Source organism: Grampus griseus (genome assembly GCF_964374135.1).
Source record: "Grampus griseus genome assembly, chromosome: 12".
Classification (NCBI taxonomy): Eukaryota; Metazoa; Chordata; class Mammalia; order Artiodactyla; family Delphinidae; genus Grampus; species Grampus griseus.
In genome coordinates this window covers 41,033,272-41,058,693 of record NC_139006.1, presented here as the reverse complement: position 1 = coordinate 41,058,693, position 25,422 = coordinate 41,033,272, and the positions used below count along the sequence as shown (strand labels likewise).

General features: G+C 40.0%; 1 protein-coding gene across 2 annotated transcripts in view; it reads left to right on the top strand.

The window, feature by feature from the left end:
* OSBPL1A (oxysterol binding protein like 1A) overlaps positions 1 to 25,422 on the top strand; it is a 200,531-nt gene that overhangs the window by 68,010 nt on the left and 107,099 nt on the right. The window contains exons 14-15 of one of the 2 annotated variants that reach the window (XM_082667365.1): positions 6,931 to 7,037; positions 20,930 to 21,046. In XM_082667365.1, coding sequence (XP_082523491.1) covers positions 6,931 to 7,037; positions 20,930 to 21,046 — 224 coding nt within the window. The remainder of the gene's footprint in view (positions 1 to 6,930; positions 7,038 to 20,929; positions 21,047 to 25,422) is intronic. The other variant, XM_082667364.1, reaches the window with a different exon arrangement.

Here is a 25,422-nt window from a genome sequence, read left to right as displayed (position 1 = left end):
CTTTTAAGTGTAGCTTCTAGAAACTTCTTGGCTTCTCTAAGATGGGCCTAAGTGTTCTTACTATGTGTTTCCAAACCATCCTCCACTTTCCCTGTCATGGCACTAATCCCTTTTACTGTAGCACTTTGTGTTTCCATCTTCCCCTCTGGACAGACCCAGCCTCCTCAGGTCTTAGAAGGGGCGGGAAGAGCAAGCAGAGCTCAGGCCACTACAGCTGCTCATGCCCAGGTCTGTCATACAGGGCACTGGCGAGGGAGCTGCTGTCCTGGGTCCAGGCTTCCTTTCAGACAGCCAGGTTGAGGAGTCAAATAGAGATGCAAAGAGGTTATGAAACTAAGTGATTTATTACTCGTATTTATTTTGCCCAGTCTATAGGAGAAAACATCATCAAATTCTCTCACTCTTCACCTTATTTGTTGGGGCACAGACCCTACTAGTGCCTCTCTCTTGACTTTGCTGGAGACAGAGCTCCCTGGGTCACATGTGACTCTACCTGAATCCTTTGTTGACTGTTTTTTCTCACAAGATCACTACCACAAAGAAGGTTAGGAGCTCATTGCCAGGACAGTACAGTGAGGAGTGATGCAAATCCAATGATAGCCTTTATTTTTTCCTAATTAATTAATTGATTAATTTTTGGCTGCGTTGGGTCTTCATTGCTGTGTGCGGGCTTTCTCTAGTTGTGGCGAGCGGGGGCTGCTCTTCATTGCGGTGCACAGGCTTCTCATTACAGTGGCTTCTCTTGTCATGGAGCACGGGCTCTATGCATGCGGGCTCAGTAGTTGTGGCACTCAGGCTCAGTAGCTCTGGCTTGCAGGCTCAGTATTTGTGGCGCACGGGCTTAGTTGCTCCGCGGTGTGTGGGATCTTCCTGGACCAGAGCTCGAACCTGTGTCCCCTGCATTGACAGGCAGATTCTTAACCACTGCGCCACCAGGGAACTCCCCAGTCACAGCCTTTGATGGAGATTTTAATCAATAAGATCTTCCTCCTTGCCTCCCTTCACCTTTTTTTCTTATAAATTTATTTATTTTTATTTTTTATTTATTTTTGGCTGCGTTGGGTCTTTGTTGCTGTGTGTGGGCTTTCTCTAGTTGCAGGGAGTGGGGGCTGCTCTTCGTTGCAGTGCGCACGCTTCTCATTGCAGTGGCTTCTCTTGTTGCGGAGCACGGGCTGTAGGTGTGTGGGCTCAGTAGTTGTGGCTCTTGGGCTCTAGAGCACAGGCTCAGGAGTTGTGGTACACGGGCTTAGTTGTTCTGCGGCATGTGGGATCTTGCCGGACCAGGACTCAAACCCATGTCCCCTGCATTGGCAGGCGGATTCTTAATCACTGCACCACCAGGGAAGCCCTCCCTTCACTCTTATTTGCAAAAGAATGCAAAATACATTTCATAGTTCTGCTGGCTTCTTCCCTGTTTTGACCCCAAAAGGTCTTCCTAACTGGTACACTCTTTTCTAAAATTTTAAATTAATTGAATTTATTTTTTCCAACAAATATGTTTTTCCCTCTTACTATTCTAAAGACACCCTCTGATCAGTACTGTTCATTCAATAATAATTGTTTTATTTTCTGTTTTCCTTGCTAGACTGCAAGTTTTGTAAGGACAAAAACTGTTTCTCAGTTACTTACGCCCTATCTCCAGGACCTGGAGTGTAGTGCTTGCCACATGGTAGCCACTCGATAAATGGTAGATGCAAATCCTCTAACGAGTTCTCATAATTCTGAGACTCTCTTCCTCTCAGGACCAGTATTTTCAGTACTATCTGAAAATAATAGTTACAGATATTTTGGATATGTTCATTTTATTGGGCGTTGTATTTAACAATAAAAAAGCATATTCTTCAAGATCAGGCTCAAATCCCATTACTTTTATCAAACTTCACTTTATTACTGCATCCCATAATGGTAACACTTTTCTCTGAATATGTAACATTTTTTATGTATGTACAATTTGTTTGCTATTTATATCTTATAACATCCCTTTTATTATCTTCTTATTATTTACCTCATGCTTTAACTCATTTAACACATGCTGTTCTGAGCTATATATTTTATACTTCTGTTGCAACTAGTGTTAAGTTGTATAGATGTAGACATACAGATCGAATGGTCAGTGGTACTTGTTTAGTGGGTGACTGATTTCAAGCTAATCATCTTAATTTGAACAAGAAACAGATAAATTTATATTCTTACATCTTATATAACGTTACCAATCTCGATTTTTTTTTAAGTTACGGCTTTATGTAGTAGAAGTTTTCTAGAAGAATAGTTGATTTTTATGTGAAGACATCTTTTTCTCCATTTTGAGGAGAGAGTACTGATTTTCTTGAGGCATTTATATAATTCCAATTACGAGATAACTTTAAAAACACCTCTTCTCATGCAGGTTAGATCATGTCTCTCATGCACGTAGTCAGATGCACTGCACTTTTTCCACCACAAGAGAGAAATTGTCTTATTTTGATATTTTCTTTATTTCCTATGACCTTAGCTTTGTCACTAGATAGTTTTGGGACTGTTTATTCTCTCTGCTGTTTGTGTTTACTTTAAAAAAAAAAACACACACACACACTTAAGGCAGCACTGTTCCCAGAAGGACTAGGTAGAGGAAATGAAAAGCCATTCATCCAGTTTATTTTTTTTTAAATATCTTATCCCCAGTGATAGAAATATTTGAGTGAATGTTGAAAAACAAGCAAACTATATTTTCTTATGCCTCAAGTAAAAAGAAAATGTAGTTTTAAATAATTTATTGATCTGCCCTAATTAGCCAACCTGTAGTAATATAAATGAAAATGTTTGTATCTTATATATTTTTACACTAAAATACAGTAATTCTTTTGATGTAAAATTAAATAATCCAGAACTATTTGGATTTTCTATGTAAGCCATGGGAATAAAATATTTTTATTATTTTCCTTAGTCTTTTAACATTTGAGTCTTTTCTTTGTACAAAGTTCAGTGCATGGTATTTGGGGGCTTAAAGAGGTTTAGAGTTTACCGAGGGTAGCAGAGATTCAGCATACGTACTACCCATGTTCTCTATTACAAGTGGATGTGGCTACTTTTGGAGTCCAGGAGGAGAGGTCACATCCCACAGTGATATTTAAGGACGGCTCAATGGGGAGGATTTAAACTTGGCCTTGAAAAAAAAAAGTTTTAGTTAAGTGGGGAAACTTCTGAATATGATTAATTATTATTTCCATTATTCACGGAAGATGGAACATCTTTAACAAAGGTTTAGAAGCAGTAAAATATAATAGGTTAATATTTCTAGGAAAACAAAGAGTTCCAGGAAAACCGTCTGGCTGAAGCTGACTGTTTATGGAACGATTTAAATGTTAGTCTAAGGAGTGTGGACTTTTTCTATATAAGGAGAACAATGGAAGTTTTCTGTGTTAGGGTTTAGTTTGTTAACAACAAGAAACAAGCTCTTCCCCACTAGTTTTAAAACTTACCCAATTAAAAATTGTACAGTGTAATCATGAAAACGACAGATGGTGAGCTTTTTATACATGTCTCTAAAGTTAAGCTTTTCACATATGATCTTCCAGCATCTTTCCCGAGTTCAACAATATTTTTAGTACAAAAAATAACTTTTTTTTTTTTCAAATTAACAGTGTCCAGTTCTCAGAGTAGGCCAGATATGTTAACATACTGGCCTTCTTGATTTTATTTATTATGGCTCAGTCTCTAAATATTAGTTGGCTAAAACATATTTGCAGTGATTTCCCAGTTGGTAACTTTTCTAGAAGCTTAGCAGTTTTCCTTTTATGTAACCAGTATGCAGACGACATTGTATAAGAGGCACGCCAGTGTGAACCGACTGTCCCTGATATGCAGCACTGCCCAGAGTATTTGCCAGAGTCCACGATTTTTACACCGTCCCACGGTGCAAGTTAATATTAATTCCGACATCTTGTTTGAATACTAGCTTGTCAGACAAGTTACGTAACTTTTGACTCTGTTTTGGACAGAAGAATTTGACACACTCTGAATAATAGGTTCTTATAAACTTGTCTTAATATATATTTCTTAGAATATCTTTTGAAAGCTTGCAGAGTCAATTTTGTTTAAAAATTTGTAAACTTAAAATTTATTTAGAGATTTAATGTTTGTTTTATGCTAATCAACAAGTATATTAAGTGAGATATCTAAAACATAGACAAAACTGGAGATGGTTAAGCATGTGATGGCATTTAATAAAAAGAAATGGAGCCATGAATGGCTGTGCTACCATCTTCCTATCCTTTGTGCCATGAAAATGGAAAATTTCTAGATTACCCAGATGATTTCTGGAAGGCAGAGGCTGTGTCTGTTTTTTCTTGTGCATCTCCTCACATCCCTGGTCCCCAGCTCTGTGTAAGACATCTGTTGAGGTACTATTTAAGTCACATGGCATCTAGCATATGGTACTCTCTTTTGCTGTTTAGCAACTAAGTACAGAATAAATCTTCACAGTGTGTATCAAAGATTCAAAAAGAAACAGTATGTAAAGTCAAAATTATTGTAGAACATAGTAGTTTTCAATTACTTGGGTATTATTAAGAATAGCTAGGAAATTCTATTCCATAAGATGAAAAATATGATAAAATGTCATTTGGTGTTTATATCCAGATATTAATGAAAGACTTATTACTTTCATTCACTCTGACCTTTTCCTTTATTTTTCTTTTTTTATAAATTTATTTATTTAATTTTGGCTGTGTTGGGTCTTCGTTGCTGCACACGGGTTTTCTCTAGCTGTGGCGAGCGGACGCTACTCTTGGTTGCAGTGCACGGGCTTCTCACTGCAGTGGCTTCTCTTGTTGCGGACCATGGGCTCTAGGCGCACAGGCTTCAGGAGTTGTGGCACACACGCTTCAGTAGTTGCAGCACATGGGTTCAGTAGTTGTGGCTTATGGGTTCTAGAGCTCAGGCTCAGCAGTTGTGGTGCACGGGCTTAGTTGCTCCGCAGCAAGTGGGATCTTCCTGGACCAGGGCTCGAACCCGTGTCTCCTGCATTGGCAGGCGGATTCTTAACCACTGTGCCACCAGGGAAGTCCCTGACCTTTTCCTTTTGTTGCCCACTTTTGCCTTATGAGGTTTTTTGGGTTTTTTGTGTTTTTTTTTGCGGTATGCGGGCCTCTCACTGTTGTGGCCTCTCCCATTGAGGAGCACAGACTCCGGACACGCAGGCCCAGTGGCCATGGCTCACGGGCCCAGCCGCTCTGCGGCATGTGGGATCTTCCTGGACTGGGGCACGAACCCGCGTCCCCTGCATTGGCAGGCAGACTTTCAACCACTGCGCCACCAGGGAAGCCCTGACTTATGAGTTTTGAGAAATAATATTTCCAAGAAAAGGACTTGTCTTTGCTAAAATAAATCATGTTCATATAAAAAATTTGGAAAATTTAGAAAAGAACAAAACAGAATACAACTTTATCACTTAGAATAATGGCTAAATAATTGGTCCTATGTTCTCTGTAGATTGTATTTTTCTTTCCATTTCCCATTTGAAAACTTTTGTTTCTTGATGGGACCCACTGTTTTATGGCCTACTCATTGCAAATTGCTGGCATTTGGATTTACCTGATTCTTTGTTTATTGACCTTGTTTACCATGTTTTAAGAATAGTGTTTTAGGTAAATCAAAATTACTTAAAATACATAGGATGCTACAGATTTAATTGTCTTTCGCTTTTAAGTTATTTTTTCTTAAAGCTGTCTTAATTTTTTTTATTTGATGGAAGGGACAGATGTAAAGGATCTAATGTATAATCAACATAAAATCCCAAGCTATTTCAACTAAGTACATTTCTGTCACATTAGTCTGGACAGGATGTGACATTTCACTTAAGTGACCTGTGTGTATTTTACAGCTTTCTCTTGCCAACGTTATGTTAATTTTGTTTTGTTTGTTTGTTTTCCGTAATGGTAAAGTGGATTAAGATTTTCTTTAAGGGTCCAGGGGAGATACTGATATTATCGTTTATTTCCCAATTTAACATATACTGAAAGATGCTGGACCTTGACAGGGACATATTTTTGAGAGTGAAAGACCTATTTATATGAAACATTTATCCAAATAAGAAGTAGAGGAGGGCTTCCCTGGTGGCGCAGTGGTTAAGAATCTGCCTGCCAATGTAGGGGACAAGGGTTCAAGCCCTGGTCCGGGAAGTTCACACATGCTGTGGAGCAACAAAGCCTGTGCGCCACAACTCCTGAGCCTGCACTCTAGAGACCGTGAGCCACAACTGTGGAAGCCTGCGTGCCTAGAGCCCGTGCTCCGCAACAAGAGAAGCCAATGCAATGAGAAGCCCACGTACCACAATGAAAAGTAGCCCCCGCTCACCGCAACTAGAGAAAGCACGCACGTAGCAAGGAAGACCCAATGCAGCCAAAAATAAATAAATAAATTTTTAGAAATCGTATTAAAAACCTATTAATGAGATTAAAAAAAAAGTAGGGGAAGTTGAGTTAATGCCGCCTTCAGATCCGTTAGCCATCATTGTCAACTACAGGATTATTTTTGTCTCTTTTTAGCACTTTGCCTTTGAATAAAATTACTTATCTAGTAATGAATATCATGAAAGGAAATGTTAATGTTTTATAAGTAATGATATCAGTCCTTCTTGACAGCTGTTTTTCTTAAACATTATATTATTTATTCCTATGAACCTTTTTTTTTTAATAGGTCCTGGCTCTTCTCCTTTTAGGATATAGGCTTTTCTAAGTCAAGGCTTTGTTCTTTCTTTTTCTGTACTAATTTATGTGCCCTGCATAAAGTAGGTGCTTAATTATGATGCCCAAGGAATATACTATATGCTTTGCTTATTAAGGCAGCTAGAAGGAAACATGAGGTTAGTAGATATAAAAATACGTTTATGGTCTTAGTTTACGTTAAGGTTACTTAAAATCCTACTCATTTTATTTATTTTTTTATTTATAGAAATGCTTCCATCATTCCTTCAGAAAGTTGAAGTTGTCTCTGAAGCTTCTAGAGAAACTTGTGTAGCTTTGAGTGATTGCCTTAATCTCTTCACCAAACAAGAAGGGGTAGGTAGTTTGCAACTGAATTTTTTAAATAATTGTTTGGGTGTCAACACTTGATCATCCAATACATCATTGCTTTCAAACTGTCCAAAGGTAGGAGAAAATAGAGTTAATAAAGGCAACGACAGTTTCATTTTTCACCAAAAGTTAGAACTTATTTATTCTTGATTAAGCAGGATAATTCTGAAATAACTTCTGTTCATATCATTTAATTTGTTTATGTACCCATATTTAACAAGTATGTTTAAAGTTGATCTACTCAGGGTTGTCGTGACATTTTGATAAGACGGACTATGAAAGTATTCTAGGAACAAAAGGTCTCTATATGAAAAATATATACTTTTATTTAGAAAATAGATTGTTATCATACTTACCTATGTGAACTCAGCTTAATGGATTAAATATTTTTTTGTGCTCTTTGCTGCTCGCTCTCTCCCATTTAAAAATTTGCCATTTGATCTTCCAAATATAAGTAAAAGTGGTATGCCATCCATTAGTAACTCCTTTTCTAAGGACTGAAAAGTCATTAAGGTGTGGTTTCTTTTTTTATATAAATTTATTTATTTATTTTTGGCTGTGTTGGGTCTTCATTTCTATGCGAGGGCTTTCTCTAGTTGCGGAGAGCGGGGGCCACTCTTCATCACGGTGCGCAGGCCTCTCACTGTCTCGGCCTCTCTTGTTGCGGAGCACAGGCTCCAGACGCGCAGGCTCAGTAGTTGTGGCGCACGGGCCCAGTTGCTCTGCGGCATGTGGGGTCTTCCCAGACCGGGGCACGAACCCGTGTCCCCTGCATTGGCAGGCAGATTCTCAGCCACTGCGCCACCAGGGAAGCCCCAGGTGTGTTTTGCCTGAACTAAGATTTTTCTTTTTTATGTTTTTTCCTTCGTTTTCATGATTTTAATGCAAGCCAAGTAGTAATAGGCTTTGTTTTGCATTTAATTTCTACACATGTTTAATCTTCAGCTTTTTAGATTAAGACACCAAATTTCTTTGTTTTTTTTTTTAGGTTCCACATGTATGTAAAATCATATGGTATTTGTTTTTCCTCTGTTTGACTTCCTTCACTTAGCACAATACTCTCCAAGGTCACTGACTTTCTTATTGTTACAATTGATTTGTGCCTTTTGGTTAGAGATTAGGTTTTGGTGTTAAAACAAGATAGATGAAAATGGTCTTATATATGTTTCTCTTATATGTAAGGATCTAAAATTTTATTTTCCCATCATTAAAATAAGAAGCCTTGTGAATTCATGTGAAATTTTGAAAATGCTCTGTTTGTTATGTATACCACAAATTCCATAATTATTTTATTTGGAGAATAAGAAAAAATATGTAATAATAATCTGAATTCATTTAAAACAAACTTACAGAAAGTCTTTCAACAGAATTCTATTAAATACCATGGGAAAACATAATTTTTCATTAAACATGTTAACTGGTTGATTCTCCTAATGGTGTTTGAAAATATCCTTTCTCAGCATTTCTATTTTTGGTGCTTTGCAAATTTCATATTCTAGCTTGTTTAAATGAGGAATGATTTAGTGACCTAAATAAATCTAAATAGGATGATAGAATTGCAGAACATTGCAGAACAGAACAAATTATGATGTTACAGGATTCAGGTAATATTACCTTGTAAAACTAAATTCACATCTCTTGTGTGGTATCTGATGAATGTATTGATAACTTTTTTGTTCTCGGGTTGTATAGTTTTAAGGTGAACACTAGATTAGAAGTACTTTAATTTCTGAAGAAGCCAACATATCCTAATCTTTAACAGATTAAAAAAAAATAGCCTAGGTAATCACCTCTGTGTGTAAATTTACATGTGCAAGAATATTAGCCTAAAGTTTAGCCTAATTAACCTCTTTACGCCTTTAAAATTAGTCATCAGGATTAAGTAAGATAATTGTAAGCAAAATGCTTAGCATAGTTTCTGACACATAGTAAGCCCTGAGTGTAAGTCCACGGTTGTTATTGTAGGATGCTGTCTAATTAACACTTGTGACCCCTTTTCTCTGATGGCATCTTGGAGCTTCTGTGTCTTTAACATTGGTTTTATCTTGTTTTGGGAGGAGGTGGTGTTGTCTAAAGAAAATGTATTTGACTGTGGAATGATTGTGTTGTGTTTCCATCCTTATTACTTATTATTTAAGAGATGATGGGCTACTTAAGTTCTCTGAACTTTGATACCTTCATCTTTCATATAAGAGAGACCATGTAGAAAGTCATTAAGAGCCCTGGTCTGAAAGTCTAATGGACCTCTTTTAAGTCTCAGTCTTTCCTTAACCAATTGTAGGACCTTGGGCAAGTTTCTGAAGAATAAAGATATGTGAACACCTGATGGTTGGGTGTGGAGATCAGATGTATGTATATGAATAATAGGTATATAGACCATATTAGCATATCACAAGAGCACAAAGTATTCATTTAGTAAATGGCATTCATTGTTTTTAGAGTATTTTAAGATTTTTCTTTTTAGTAGTTCTATGAACTATCAACCCTGTGGGGCCCTCAGTAGAAATCCATGGATTTCCCTCTGAGAAATACAATTATAGACGATGAGAAGGCCTAAAAAATATTTGAAAGGTAAATGGCATCATTGAAGTGGGTCTTATCAAGTAGTTAAGAATTACAACATAGGAATTTAATCGCTTAATTGAGGTCAGAGTGGGATAATTGTGCACTGTAATGCCTTATGTATCAGGCATCATAAATTTTATTTTCGTTATCCAAAAACTTTATTAGAAGAGCAATGATAAGCTTGAACGCACATAGACCTGAGTCCATTTCCTGGTTCTGCTATGTAATCTCTGTCTTCACCTCAGTAAAACACAATCTCCTTTTCAAAGTGGTGACCAACCAAAAAAGAGTGTTTTAAGAAGTAAGTGAGATCCGATTGGCAAAACTGCATAGCACCTGGCACAGAATGGGGACCCGATAGGTGTAAGTGACCCCAGCCCCAGCGGCAGAAAATACGTTTTTATTCTAATCTTTTTTGAGGACAGTTACTCTGAATCTTACACATTTACTTCTTAAACTGAAGATTTCATACTTGATCTCTTCTGGGTGTGTCAGGATTGTCCTTTTGTATGTTTGTAATTACTCTTTGCCTTAATACAGAGATACCGTCAGGGGATAATGTTTACAGGACTCTTTTTTGATTAAATGGCCCAATCCTGCTAATGCTTTTCGAATTCCTTTTTACTCCTTATGGTTCTAAAATTTTCTTCTCTCCTGTTCTTTAGACCAACTGGGTGCTTATCTCTAGCAGCGGAATACTGATCCCTTCTGATTTACTCATACTAATCTCCTGTTTGTTAAAAAGAAAACCAGTAACCAAACTTGGTAAAATTATGTCCACAGTAAGAGTAAGCTGGCTTAGTGTGAGAAACTTGGCTTGACAATGAGCACAGGCTTTAGGGTCTGGGGCCTTCTGGTATGTTCTTTGCTTATTTGGAGATTCTCTGATACACCCTAGATATTCCAGGTATCCACATGACCTCTACATAAATGAGGCATTATGAAGGTGTACTTTACTTGAAATAACACAACTTATGTTGTCGGAAAAAACCCGGCAATATATAAGATAAGCTGTAAAGTTTGTGATTGATCTACTAAAGGCAACCTTACTGTATTTTTTTAAAATTAATTAATTAATTAATTAATTTTTGGCTGTGTTGGGTCTTCATTTCTGTGCGAGGGCTTTCTCTAGTTGTGGCAAGTGGGGGCCACTCTTCATCGCGGTGCGCGGGCCTCTCACTACCGCGGCCTCTCTTGTGGAGCACAGGCTCCACATGCCCAGGCTCAGTAGTTGTGGCTCATGGGCCTAGTTGCTCCACGGCATGTGGGATCTTCCCAGACCAGGGCTCGAACCCATGTCCCCTGCATTAGCAGGGAGAGTCTCAACCACTGCGCCACCAGGGAAGCCCCTTTACAGTGTGTTTTATGATATGCTTGGGAAACATACTATAATAGAATGTGAAGGCTGTGGTTTTTCTTTAACGTTGTTTTGAGAGTTCCATCCAAAAGGATAGAAACTGGTTTCATGAATCATTCTTTCTACGGTTCTCACCAGAGGTTGGTATCAGAAGTGGTTAAAATGTCATTCAGAAGTCATCATTGGTGCCCTCTGGGTCTGTGTATTATTGAGCTCCCCTCGATATTATGAGTCTAATCAGTGTTTAGTGTAAACTCACTTATGAAATGTTAAATCTCCTCACTGCTAAAGGGATGTAACCCAAATGTATGGTTGGGAAGATAGTGATGCCAAGCTTGTGGTGTAATGGAACAATTCAGACTCTCAGTTGGAACCAACCAAAGGTACTTGCTACTCTGGACCAGATGTGAAAGTCTTTGGAGAGAATCCATGCCCTCATGTGGACTGATAACTCTATAAAGTCATGCTTTCTAATACTCATTTAGCTTCCTGAGCTGTTCAGAGTCCTTTAATCCCTCTCTTTTTCATTTGCAATGTTTGTATCTTTCAGGCCTTCACCTTTCTCTCTCTCATCTCTATTCTGAGCAAAATTTATTGTCAAGCGTTAGGCGAACATTGTACATGCTGCCAACTCCCTACTAGTCCCTCATTCCGATTTTTATCTTTTTTTCCTTTTGTTGGAGGCATCTGTCTCCTATCTTCAAAAACAGCTACTCTCTTCTTCTGAATTCTCCCTTGTAGCTTTTATCTCCCTACATCCCTTTCCAGTTCCATTTTTGAAAATGTGATACCTTCTGTTTCTACTTCTTTATTCCTCAACTAGTCCACTGAGACCATTCTTGCCAATATCTCCTTGTTGCTAATCAGAGAACATCTTTAAATTATCTTGCTTGTCTTTTTAAAGGGTCTGGCATTTGACTACTGCTTGCTTTTTGGAATGCTTCTCTGTGATTTCCATGGTGCCTCCCTCTTCTGGCTTCTCTTTCCTGTATAGCAACTCCTCCTCAGTCTTCTTCTAAAGCATCTTTTCCTTCTGCCTGTGCTTTGCATGTTAGTATTCCCTAGGTTTTTGTGGGTGGCCTTCTCACTCAGCATTCTCCCTGGAGAATTCCCACTCCTTCAACCCAGAAATCCATGATGATTCAGGTATATCCACTTTGGATCTTCTGAGCTATGAACCAGTTGTATCCAGCTGCCTTTCGGACATTTACATATGGATACATCAGAGGCATTTCTAAACCAAAGTGCCTAGAACCGAGTTACCGATTCAACTCAAAGTTACCTGTTGGATAATTCAAGCCGGAAACATGGGAGCTGCCTCTGGTTCGTTCTTCCTCAGCCCCATTTTTAATCAAGTCCTGTCATTTTTACTTCCTGTATCTCAGTTGTCTGTCTCCTCCAAGCCAGCACACAGATTCCCCATTGCCATTCTGTTAGATAAAGTTCTCAGGATTGCTGTGTTGGATGACTGCTAACCATTTCGCAATCCCAGGTTCCACCCTTCAAAATTGAGTTAATGTCCCTCCTAGTCTAGGAGTTCCTTGCTGTTGCAGCGCTTATGACATTGTATCATTATATATTTACTTGTCTGATTATATATTTACTTGACTGGAGCTCCTCAAGTAAGTATCTTATTTTTGTAGCGTCTGTTTCTAGCATAGTGCTTGGTATTTAGTAGACAGTTAATAAATACTTGAATAAATGAATAATGAATGTACAAAGGAAAGAATACAAGCTTTTGGGTCAGACCAGTCAGGACCTAAACTCTGCTATCTTGACTCTGAGCAAATTAATATATGTTTGGGAATTCCATTTCCAAATCTGAAAATGAGAATGCAAATGAGTTATTTTATGTGCAGTTCCTCAGTACAGTGCCTGGCACATTTTAGGTGCTTTGTAAATTGCCTTCTGAAACAAAGTAGCCTTTGTTGTTCATTGTTTTGTTTTGCTGCCTGGTACTACTTTTGCAAACTGAATTCTTTCTCTAATTTTTAGGGCCTAGGGAGAAAGATTCTGTAGCAAGGTCTCTTCTTCAGTGACAAATGTGACTTTTCAAAATGTGATAATATTTAGTCACCAACTGAGAATGGAAAAAAAAAAACAAAACTGCCTTTTCAAAGACACCTTGAAACCTCACCGACATTAATTCCCATTTTTCCGAGTGTGGCCTTGTCTCATCTTTTACACGTTTTTCATCTGTAGTGCAAATACAGCCACCACTGCTGGAAGGGCGAACTTAAAGTACCCTAGGATCTTGTCAAAGAAATACTCAATTTTGTTCAGTATTACTCTGCTTCCCAAAGTCGAGGACAGGTTTGTATACCTTAGAAAGGTTTAAGACTGCTGTTTGTTTTTCCTCACCAGAACCTCATAGTTAACGAGGAATTTCATTAGCCTGAACATCTCACTTTTAAGTATATCATGTATGTGGTGGGTCTTACTGACCTTTACGCTTTCGTCCACCCTTTAGGGGTCGCCAGAATCAGAAACACCTATTTCACGTGAGTAGGTTTCACGTTAGTAGGGTCAATACTGTTGTTTTCCTCATTGCTCAAATGGTAGCCCAGGAAGTATGTGAAAAATAAATATGTGCAGACTAGCTCAGTCTTTGTTGTGGAATCGGACCGTTAACTCTTAAGTGTAAGCCTGTGTGTCAGTTACCTTCGAATGGAAGACTCCAGAAGAGAGGATCCCTCTGCTTTTCCCGGGGGGCAGGCTGGCCATTTAAAAGTTGCCAGGGCCGCGTCCGCAGGACCGGCGTCAGTACAGCGCCCGCTCCAGGGCCGGGCCGGCGCCTCCACGGATACTCGCAGAGCCCGGGGAGCGGTGCCACCTTCCCCGAAATCCCCGCGCGCTGCTCCCGCAGCCCCCTGACAGGTCCCTACCTGCGCCTCGGAGCGAGCGGGCGCCGCAGCCGGGGAGAGGGAGGGGTAAGGGGAGGAGGGACGGACGACGCCAGCCGCCGCGGAGCCGCCCGCCGCAGGCCATTTGCCGGCGGGAGTCCTGGAGGGTGGCGGTGTGGCCGAGGGGCCATCGCGGACCTCGGGCGGCCCGGGCGCAGTCCTGGGCCGCGCCTCTGCTCGACCTCGCCGGAGCCGGGGGGCGGGCCACGCGAAGGTGACTTCAGGGAGACCTTGCGGTGCCGCCCTGGGTCGCGCCTCCGGGCTGGGCTGGAGTGGAGGCGGAGGAACAGGCCGAGCGCATTGCTGCTGGAGCCTCGAGGAGCGCCGGGCGGAGCGCGCTGCCGGGGAGCCCCGGCCCAGGTGGGTGGGCGAGTGCCTGCGCCGGGGCAGCTCGGGGACGCCCGGGGACGTCCGGGGACGCCGGGGAGGGAAGGAGGAGGGTGGCCCGACGAAATCCAGGGATGTAAGTGGATCCAAGAAGAGTTGGGCGCGAGTGTGTGGAGCGGAGCGCGGCCGCGGGCGTGTGGGGAGGGGTGCGCGAGGCCGGGGACCTTACCCGCCCGGCCGGCCGTGTGTTTGCATCGGTTCCTGCGGGAAGAGCCGCTGAGGGGTAAAGCACGTGAACAGATATTTTTTTCGGCTAAATACTGGTAGTAGGTCAGGTAGGGCCGGAGTGGGAGGAGTAAGGCACTGAAAGACATTATTGTCCTAAATAACCTTACAAGTTAGTGATTTTTCGCGTGTCTCAGCCCTGGCAGACATTGAGATGAACTTACCATCCGCGGTTCAGAGGCCGCTAAAATTCCCTGAAAAAAACGAGGAGGGGAGATGCTTGAGTGGATTGAGAAGAGAAAGGGAAATTATACTGGGGTCGGGGAGTGGGGAGGTGGCTTTTAACTTCGTTTTGATTAGGGATTTTTGATTAGTCATAGGCTTCCTTTGTAGCCCAAACCAGTGGAGAATCATGGTCCCCAGCATTCACAGCATGTGGCTAGTTTCGTGTTTTCTGTTGTGCAGGTTTTCTTCTGGATTTGGAGGGAGGGTGGTACTAAGGAGGGGAAGATGCCAGGGAAGAGCTTTTCCAGCTTTTGAGGGTTATTAAAGCTATTAAAAGTTCCTTAATTTTAATTAGGTTCAAAGACAGAATGAAGGCATTTCATTTAGAAGACAGCATTGCTTAGCAGGAATCTTTTGCAAAAGAGAAAAATGCTTGAAATGCGTGTTGGTGGAGTAATGTGTAGGCTAGAGTATAGGGATCTAAATATAAATTTTCTTTTCAGTTTGAGGACACACCACAGTTAATCTCCGGTCCAAATAATGTTTGACCTGGAAGCTGATGACTTCGCAAGTTAGCTCAGCTTGAATTGAGTAGATGTTTAATCTGAGCATGAAGACCCAGAGAGCTATTTTAGCCTTTGTCCCAGTACTACTTTTTACTAGATTGGGGGCCTAAAGGGATTTGTGTCACTGCGAATATAATTGCAGGACTCTAGTCTTTCCTCTTTAGGAGCTCTTTAAACTTTAATTTTAGGGGATTTCATTGATGGTTAAAGTGAACCCCATAATGGCCCTTCCCGTAGTTGTGCACTGTGCAGAACAGGGAGAAATTAAAAAGCTTATTAGGTTTTCCATATTAAAAGCAAATGTATCTACTGATAATCAAGGTACTATATAAATATGATCCAAGCACATATTAAATATTATACATACTTCATAAAATAATTATGCAACACCATACTTTAAGCTCTATGTACAGTTTTTGACTTTGTCGTTTACATTCTCTTAAAAAGGATTGTGATTTATGGTTGTGTAGTTATCATTGTGTATATCAGCTCCATGAAGATTATAAGAAAACTTCTAATTCCTTTAAAAAGTAGGAATTTAGAATTTTTACTTAGTCCACATTATTCCTGAATTTTTAGCTTGTTGTGTATATAATCCAGAAATATACTGCTACCACTTAGTTTTGGAAGCAGCTGGGACATGAGTTAAATAAACGTGAAGTTTGTGTAAAATGAAGCTGGTTTGCGTTTTGGTAACGTCTGTGAAGTTTTTGAACAGAAATACGTAAGATTTTAATTAGTAGTGTGAAGTGTGTTTGTGTGTATGTATTAGCCTTGTGATGCTTGGTATGACCCAAGATCTATCATCATGAGTTTTTGTATCTCACGATAGTACCAAAACTGTAACCTGGATGCAATTGTGTTCATCTTGTTCACTGCCGTTTTCCAATCAGAGTGCAGTGTCCGACTTCTACTCTAGCTAATGAGTTTTGAATGAGTTATAGGCAGACATAATTTTCCTCTCATTTTAACTTCAGAGTGTTAAGGATGTAACCCCTATACAACTTTATAATGGTGCACCATAGATTTGATATCTATTACTTTATGTAAAATTTTCCCCTTAATTCAATAAGTATTTACAGAATGTTCATCTTGTCAGATACTACTGTACCAGCCTGTCTTCATAAAACTTAAGAGATTACTGCAGGAGCCAGATGACTGACTAGGTTCTTACAGAAAGCACAACATACACAGGGGGAAGAGAAAGGGATGAATTCCAGCAAATAGTTCATTAAGACTGGAACAGAGTGGGATAGGTAACGAGAAAGTCAAGGCTAGATCAGTAGAAGCAGGGTCGGTCTTCTTGAAAGACTTTGTAAAATATGCCTGAAGAGTTTGGATTATTTTGGGCAGTTAGAATCACTGAGAGATTTTAATCGGGGGGGGGGGGGAGATTTAATCAGATTTGTTCCTTATGAGAAGGATTAGAGGGCAGGCCTGAAAGCAGAGTGGCCAGGTGCAGGAATTCGAGAGAGAGATAATCAGAGTCTGAGCCTAGTTGGTGGCTGTGGAAAAGGAAAGGAAGATACAGAGCAGAGAGAAGAGAGACTTTGAGATATACAATATGAGTAGGAGCTGATCATAGATGGAGTGTGAGGAATGAAGCCGGTGCAGTTAGATGACCCCACATTCATGGCATAAGTCACAGGATAGAAGGTGGCTGCAGTAGGGAGGAAAGGGGAGGATGAGTTCACCTTTGAACACGATGACATCTGAATAAGGTCATCCTGACTTGTCCGATAAAAACTGGGGAATCTTTAGTACTGGGAGCCACCTGATTAAACGTGGTGATCGAGGCTGAAGGAGTAAATAATAACACTAGGAGAAGTGTCGTTTGAAGTTTGAAATCAAACGATGAATACTGTCTGTGGAAGAAAGAGAGCCAGTGGAATGCACTGAGGAAAAGCAGCCTGGGGGGCCAGGGGACAAGAGGTCCAAGAAGGTGAACTAGCAACTGAAACGCATCTGTTCGATTTGGTAGCCAGGTGTCTTTGATGAGGGAAGTTTTAGAAGCTTGACAGCATGAAGCCTGACTGCAGTGAGCAGAGGAGTGAGTGGGGAGTAGAAAGTAAAAATAATGAAGATAGACTGGGGTTCAGTATCTGTAGACAGTCCGTGAATAATTACAGTTTTGTTCCTTTCTTTCAGTCCTTACACCTCTTATTTATTCTTCTTCTTTCTACCGTACTGGTTAGGGCCTTCAGGACAATGTTGAACAGCAGCGGAGGTGGTAGGAATCCATGTTCATCCCTGGTATTTAAAAGGAATCTAATGATTCCATGTTGAGAAAGATACTTGGTGCATACCATTTATCAGGTTAATGAAGTTCCCTTTCATTCTTATATTGTTGAGTTTTTTTTTTTTTATCATGAAAGGGTGTTGAACTTATCAAATATTCATTTACCAAGAGAATCATGACGTTTTTCTTCTATTTGTGAAGGTGGCAAGTTATATTTTTAGATTCTTTTTATTGATAAGCCATCCTTGTGTACCTGGACTAAACCTAACCTGGTCATGATGTATTATTTTTAACATTCTCCTCAGTTTGGTTTGTTTTGGTTTTTAACATCTGTTTATAAGTGAGATTGGCTTGTAATTTCCTTTTTTTGTTCTGTCCTCATCAGGGTTTATTATCAAGGTTACACTGGCCTCATATAGTGAGTTTGGGAGTATTCTCTCTTTTGCTGTTCTCCGGAAGAGTTGTATAAAATTGAAATGGTCTGTTCTTTGAAAATTTAGTGGAATTTTCTTATAAAACCACCTTTGTGAGGTTTTTTTTTTTTGGATCAATTACATGTATTTAATGGTTGTAGTGCTATTTTAGTTTTCTGTTTCTCTTTGGGTCAGTTTTGACAAGTTACATCTTTCGAGGAATTTTATCATTTCCATTTAAGTTTTGAAATTTGTTGTTATAAGGAAGTTCATAATATTCTTTTATTGTCTTTTTAACTTATGTCCATTCTGTAATTATGTATTCCCTTTTCTAATCTTCTTCCATTTTCTTTCTTCTAATGTTTATTTGGCTATTTCCAAATGAATTTTGCTCTCCTTGTAAGATCAGTCTCATTAAGGCTTTGTTTATTTGATTATTTTTCAAAGAACTGTCTAGCTTTTATCTATTTTATCTTTTTCTTTTAAATTTCTATAGTTATTTCTATCACTTTTCCTTGAGTTTATTTTCTTCCTACTATCTATACATTTATAATTCTCTGTCTCCTTAAAGTGGATAATTTGTTCAAAATTTGTTCCTTTCCAGATTTCAATTCTAGATTTCAATTTGCAATACTAATTCTAGTATTTTGTAATATAGTGAATATATCACTGCTAGCTTTATCCATTACTTTGATGATTTTATAGACTTGAATAATACATTTCCTAGACTTCATCATTCCAGACCGAGAACTACTAATATTTAAAATACCTAAAGTTTCTGGAAGGTTTTGACTACTTCCAATTTTTTTTTTTCTCTTACCCAACTTTCCTTGTTTTCATTGCTTGGCATTTCTCTCCGTTTCTCTTCCCCACCTGCTGCTCAGCTTCTTCCTCTTTTTCCCTCACCCCCTCTTTTCTACCCCTAGATACTTTGTGCAGTGGAAGAAGAATGATCGTCTTCCCTTGCCCTCTGCCCCCACTTTTTTCTTCTGTCTCCCGGTTTTATACACTCTAACCACCACCACCACCCCCATACCTGCAGGATTTTTCCATTATCTGCTCAACATTGTTCATCTTGCTCTTTCCTTCTCCTTAGAACCCTGGCTCCAGCACCAAGGAGGAAAAAGAAGATAATTGGTGTCTCATTTTCTTTAGATGCTCAAAGGTTCATCATTATGTACCTGATGATTTTTGTTATTCCTAATACAGTCCAACTGATGGCAAAGTTAGGGAGAGTATAGGGCAGGCCTAGGAAGATGGCATAGATGGTAGAGTCTGAGCTCCTATTACCTGGAGTCCTGAAATGTGGGCTCTGGTATTAGTGACTTTTTCCTTGCTGTCTGACTCTGGGCCTCACATTGCTCCTGTGTAACAGGGTTATTAACACAGACCCCTTCTCTCTATTTCATGAGTTGCTGTGAGACTCAAATGAGATAAGGATAAACCCATCAGCTTTATGTTAAGACAGTCTTCCCAAGCTTTATTTTCAGAAAAGTATCTTGAAAGGATTTTTTGCTCAATTCAGGGACAGAGAAGTGGCGTTCAAGTGGTTTGTGGTCTGGGATGCTGGATCAGAGAAACCCTGGTGGGAAGCAGCTGGTGGTGGTAGGAATGACCAGAGCACTGGAGCTCCGCCCAGTGGTTGAAAGGGATTCAGAGGGAGGTGTCTGTCCTCTGGGGAAGGGAGCTCATAGCCTCCCCGGATGGAGAAGTGGACACGTTGTTACGTCCAGTGGTTGGATCCTAAGCTGCAGTGATACCATCTGTTCCTTTACGTATCTTTTTATTTGCCACATTCATGACGCTGTGCCTTTTTGAGGTACTTGAGAAATCACCCTTCACTTAAAATGTTGGTATGAGGGAGATTTTGTTGTTCTGGGTTCTGGACAACTGAATTGCAAATGAAGTGTGGGAATATAATTCTCCTTAATAAAATTTCTTAGAAATGATTTAACTTCGAATATTTTCTTCACTTATTTTTGTTACTTTATTTTGTGGTATGGATGAGTTGTTTAAAATCACAAAGTCATAGGCTCAGTCTTAGATTGCAGAGCATCTACAAGTCTGGTGATTTTCAGGTTTTATTGGGTGCTAAAGTAGATGCCCGTGTACGAGAGAAGTAAAGTAAAAGCACCTCCTCATCCACTAAGGTGCCTCCGTACAACACAGTTTGAAATGGTTGTTACGGTTGATCTCGTCGCCTCCATTCTTACAGGTGAGAGTAGGACCTGCAGAGAGGGTTCGATACCTCCCCGAGTTTATGTAGCGAGGAGGGGCTACACTGAGAGCCAGATCCAGGGATCTGCCTCCAAATTCAATGCTGAAGAACAACACACTATATCACACACAGCTTGAATTAGGAAAATTCATCCGTTAGAGAAGACAGTCCGCCTTGTTTCAAAGCTGATGTGGACATTTATAAGCTAATTTCTCGATTCGACAAAAGGATACCGACTTTAAAGATAATCAGGTGGCCAAGAATATTTCAGCGTCTTTGGATTATGCACAGAACACCTGTATTCCAGGTTCGCAACAGGAAACACTCTCCATCTTTTTGTGAAAATTTTGCTTAGTTGAGGTCACAGTTTTGGAATATATAGAATTTATCCATGTCTCTAAATGTTCTAAATTTTATCCTAAAATTAAACCATCAGAATGCTACAGCCTGGGCTGTATTTTCTTGATTTTCTGAAAAATGTCCGTCACTGAATTTTAAGTTGGAATTACACCCTCCATTTCTATTCAGGGGCATTTCAAAACAATTTAGCTTAAGTGGCATTATTGATTATTTTGCCCTCAAATACTCTTAATCCCCTATATATTACCCTGAATGAGAAATTAGAGCTAAGGACAAAGAGGGAGTTTGTTTTCCCTAAAGAAGTGATATGTTTTTTTCCTTGTGGACAATTAAAAGGGCATAATTGTATTTCTCTTTCTGTTTTGGCCTTAAGAGAATTCAGAGCCAGATTTGTGGCTTGTCCATGGTACCTGTGTAGTTGCCATCACTTGTAGGTCTTACCCCATTATTGTATCAGAAGTTGTTCTGTGTTTTCATAGCCTCCCAGTTTGGAAATCACTGGATTACAACATTCTCTGGTGAATTGGTTGGACATGGCTGTGCCGCAGAGTGCATTCAGATGTGATGATGATAATTTGGGGATTTTTCTGCAAGTAGTAAGTACTAAGTAAATAGTGGTTAAAACGTTAGGAACAGATTTGTACTTAATACGGTGGTTTTATTTTATGTGAAGAACATATACATTTTGATATTAGTTGACTTTGTAATAGATCATTTCAAGGACCCAACTTAAACTATGTGATACAACGGGAGCCTTTTTTTTTCATGTTAATGCAAATCAAACTGTTTATTTTATATTTGGAGAAAAATTTTTAATTATTTTATTTGTGCTAGAATTTGCATAGCATAAAATTTACCATCTTAACCATTTATAAGCGCATAGTTCAGTGACACTAAGTACATTCATACCGTTGTGTAACCATCACCACCATCCATCTCCAAAAACTCTTTTCATCTTCCTAAACTAAAACTCTATCTACATTACACAGTAACTCATCCATCATTCCCCTCTCCTCCTAGCCCTTGGAAATCATGCTGCTACTTTCTGTCTCTCTGAATTTGACTACTTTAGGAGTCTCATATAAGTGGAATCATACAATATTTGTCTTTTTGTGAGTGGCTTATCTCAGCATAATTCCTTTAAGGTCCATCCATGTTGTCACATGTGTTAGAATTTTCTCCTTCTTTAAGGCTGAATATTATTTCGTTGTATGTATATATACCACATTTTGTTTATCCGTGCATCCGTCAGTGTTGTGTTTGGGTTGATTCAACCTTTTGGCTGTTGTAAATAATGCTGCTGTGAACGTGAGTGTACAAGTATCTCTTTGTGTCTGTGCTTTTAATTCTTTTTAGCATATACTCAGAAGTGGAGTTGCTGAGTCATGTGGTAATTCTATTTTTAATTTTTTGAGGACTCGCCATACTGTTTTGCCTAGTGGCTGCACCATTTTACATTCCTACCAACAGTGTGCGAGGGTTCTAATTTCCCTACATCCTTGCCAACACTTTTTGTTTCCTGGGTTTTCTTTTTGTCTTTATAGTAGCCATATAATTGGCTGTAAGAAAATAATTTTTTTTTAAGTGGAGTTAACCATGTTTGCTATCCAGACGTTGACCCCAAGGTTGCCAGACTCTACACTGGCTCATAACCGCCCTGCAGAGCAGTGCTTTCTCATCACTCAGAAGTTACCCTGGTTCAAGTGTAGCAGAGGGTGCACAGTGCCAGTTCTCCTTAGTCCCTTGTTTCCCCTTCAGTCAGTAAAAAACAACTGCACAAAGCAGGGATGTGGTTTCCATGGACTGTAGACTTGGTTTAAGTTCATATATCTGTATTATACTTTTATGTTATCTTTCTGTACTTTAGATACCAAATGTCGATTTGCTGTTGTATTTGGAAGGATAATTGCTCAATTGAAAAGAATTTTATCTTGTCTACAAAGGAAAATGAAAGTGCAGGTATGTTTGAATTGTGGTAGATATAAAATATGAGACAAGGAAATTGATATGCAGTTGACCCTTGAACAACGTGGGTTTAAATTGCACAGATTCACTTACATGCCAATATTTTTGAATAGTAAATACTACAGTATTACATGGTCTGTGGTCGGCTGAATTAGCAGATGTGGAGGAACCTTGGATACAGAGGGTGGGCGATAAGTTATACATGGATTAACCCCTGCGTTGTTCAAGGATTAATTGTCCTTGAGAAAAATCAAGCCTACCTTCCTTGTACAAGGGAACTAATCAAGGAAAATATGTGTTACTCAAAATCAGAGCACGGTTATCCTCAGTGTTAGAATTGGATAGGTAATTTAACATATCCTATAATGAAATTATTAGATCTTTAGCCGTTTTTAGGAGTATAAAATTTCTATCAACCTTGAAGTCAAAGGAAAATTTTAAAAATAAGATGAAAACTTGGGAAAATGTAACCACAAAATTATAAAAAGGGATCTTAGAGGTTACCTAATTTTTCTCCATTTGCAAGAATCCTCTCTCCAACTTCCTGCCGGCCAGAAGGTCCCTTTATGTGCCATGTAAACACTGCCATCAATGGACTTACAGGCAGGGGGTGCCAGTGGTTACAGGCTTGGAGCTTGAGTCAAGCCGAGACCTGGGTTCGAGCACTGGCTCCATCGTTTACTGGTTCTGCGATCCTAGGCAGGTCATGTCATCTCAATGAGCTTGAGTTTCCTCATTGTTAATAATACCTACCTCATAGGATTGGGGGAGGATTACATGAGGTGGCACACCAAGTATTTACCATAACATCTGGCATATAGTAGACATACCTAGATGTTAGCTCTTGCACTTCTAGCTGCTACTACTACTCTTATACATGAATAATCTTTCAGGGCCACCCAGTCTACTGTAGGAAAACTATAAATACTAGAAAGTTAAAACTTACATTAAGGCGAGGTTTTTCCTCTTCTTTTTTCTTTTTCCTTTTTTTTTTTTTTTTAATTCATGGTTTCAAGTGTGTGCTCTGCAGCATCACAAAAAAGTGAAAGGAATTACCTCTTATGACAATTCATCAGCTTTTGGAGCGACCAATAAATTCTTCTTCCCCAAGCCAGGCATCTCCAAGTTCCTTCGCCAGTTATTCCTGTGTCAGGCTTTCCAGATCCTTTCTTTTTACTCTTCACCGATTGCCCTCAAGTTTTGTGTCCTCCAGAAATGAGCCTGGCGTCCCACATGAAGTTGGGGCGCAGAGCATGGCCCTTTGCAGTTGGCTTTCCGTCCTGCTCCTGGGAAGGAACCTCTAGGGCTATGATGGCCTCCCCAGCCCTGAGGGGTGGACCCTGCCTCTGCGGCCTCTCCTTTGCTTCACTCTTGCCCCACTCGCTTTGTTCTGAGGACGGTGGCCTCCTCTTGTGCCACAGACTCGTAAGCCCCCTCCTACCTGAGAACTCTCTTCTCCCTCTGCCTGGAGCACTCGTTTCCTGATACTTGCTCTCCTCTCCCTCACCCTGGCCTTTAATCCCGTGGCGCTTGCCCGGTAAGCCCCTGGCCACCCTGGTTCCACCCTTTCCCCTCCCAGCTTTATTTTTGTTGTTAGTGTTCTCCACCACCTAACACACTGTGTATTTCACTCCTTTACCTGTTTCTTTCCACTTGGTAGACTGTAAGTCCTCTGTGTGCAGGTATTTTTGTCTGCTTTGTTCACTGCTGATTCCCTGCAGCCTGGAATGCCTGGCATGGTGTAGGTGGTTGATGAATATTTGTGGCATGAAGAGCACAATGGGAGGATTGACTCCCCTCTATGAAGAAATTGTGTCATACTAGGCTGGGAAAGGGTGCCTCGGCACCAGTTGACAGTCATGGGTCCTTTTTTGTTTTGTTTGAAAAAATCGGAAATTTTTTTTTTAGAAGATGTTAGGGGTAGGAGTTTATTAATTAATTACTTTTATTTTTGCTGTATTGGGTCTTCGTTTCTCTGCGAGGGCTTTCTCTAGTTGTGGCAAGCAGGGGCCACTCTTCATCGCGGTGCGCGGGCCTCTCACTATCGCGGCCTCTGTTGTTGCGGAGCACAGGCTCTAGACGCGCAGGCTCAGTAGTTGTGGTTCACGGGCCTAGTTGCTCTGCGGCATGTGGGGTCCTCCCAGACCAGGGCTCGAACCCGTGTCCCCTGCATTAGCAGGCAGACTCTCAACCACTGCGCCACCAGGGAAGCCCCGGAAAAAATTTTAGAGTGTACTTAAAGAAGGAAAAATTAGAAGCCGTGTTCATTATTTTAAGACTTTGGGAATTTTCCAGTCACTTTGGTTGCTTAATCAATATTTTATTGAATACATAACCTTATTTGCTCATAAGAGTTTTGTTTTGTAAAAATCAATATTGGTCATTAAAACAAGGATATTTATTCTTTAAGTATAACTTAACAGAGCTTTCCAAGTAGTGGGCTTAAGAGTAATGATCTTTTCAACCCTTAGAATGGCCAGAGCCCCAAATCAGGTGCTTGGTCTCTCCTGTGTGCCACACAAAGGTTATTTTCCATGTGTGCCAGGACTTGCAAAACTTGGGAAGCACTGCTTTAGACACATAAAATGTTTTCTTCAGATGGAGTTAAAATCTGCTGAGCTGTGATTCAAGCATATTTTAGTCATCCCCTCCCCCCCACCCAGTTTGAGAACCATGAAAACACTTGTCAAAACAGAATAAAACATCAAAATTCTGTAAAAGCAAAGTTATTGTCTTTGTGGACTTAATGATGTTCAACAAAAAGATATTTCCAGAGACAGAGCTGAAGGCATTAAAAGAGGGGAGTTGGGGATCGTGGTGTAGCTGTGCAGTGGAATAGTCCTCAGCAGTGAAAAGGAAAGAACTGCTCATACTTGCAGCAACATGAATGAATCTGAAAAACATTATACTGAGTGAAAGAAGCCAGACACAAAGGAGTACACTCTGCACGATTCCATTTATTTGAAGTTCAAGAGCAGACAAACCTAAAGCATAAGTTACAGAAATC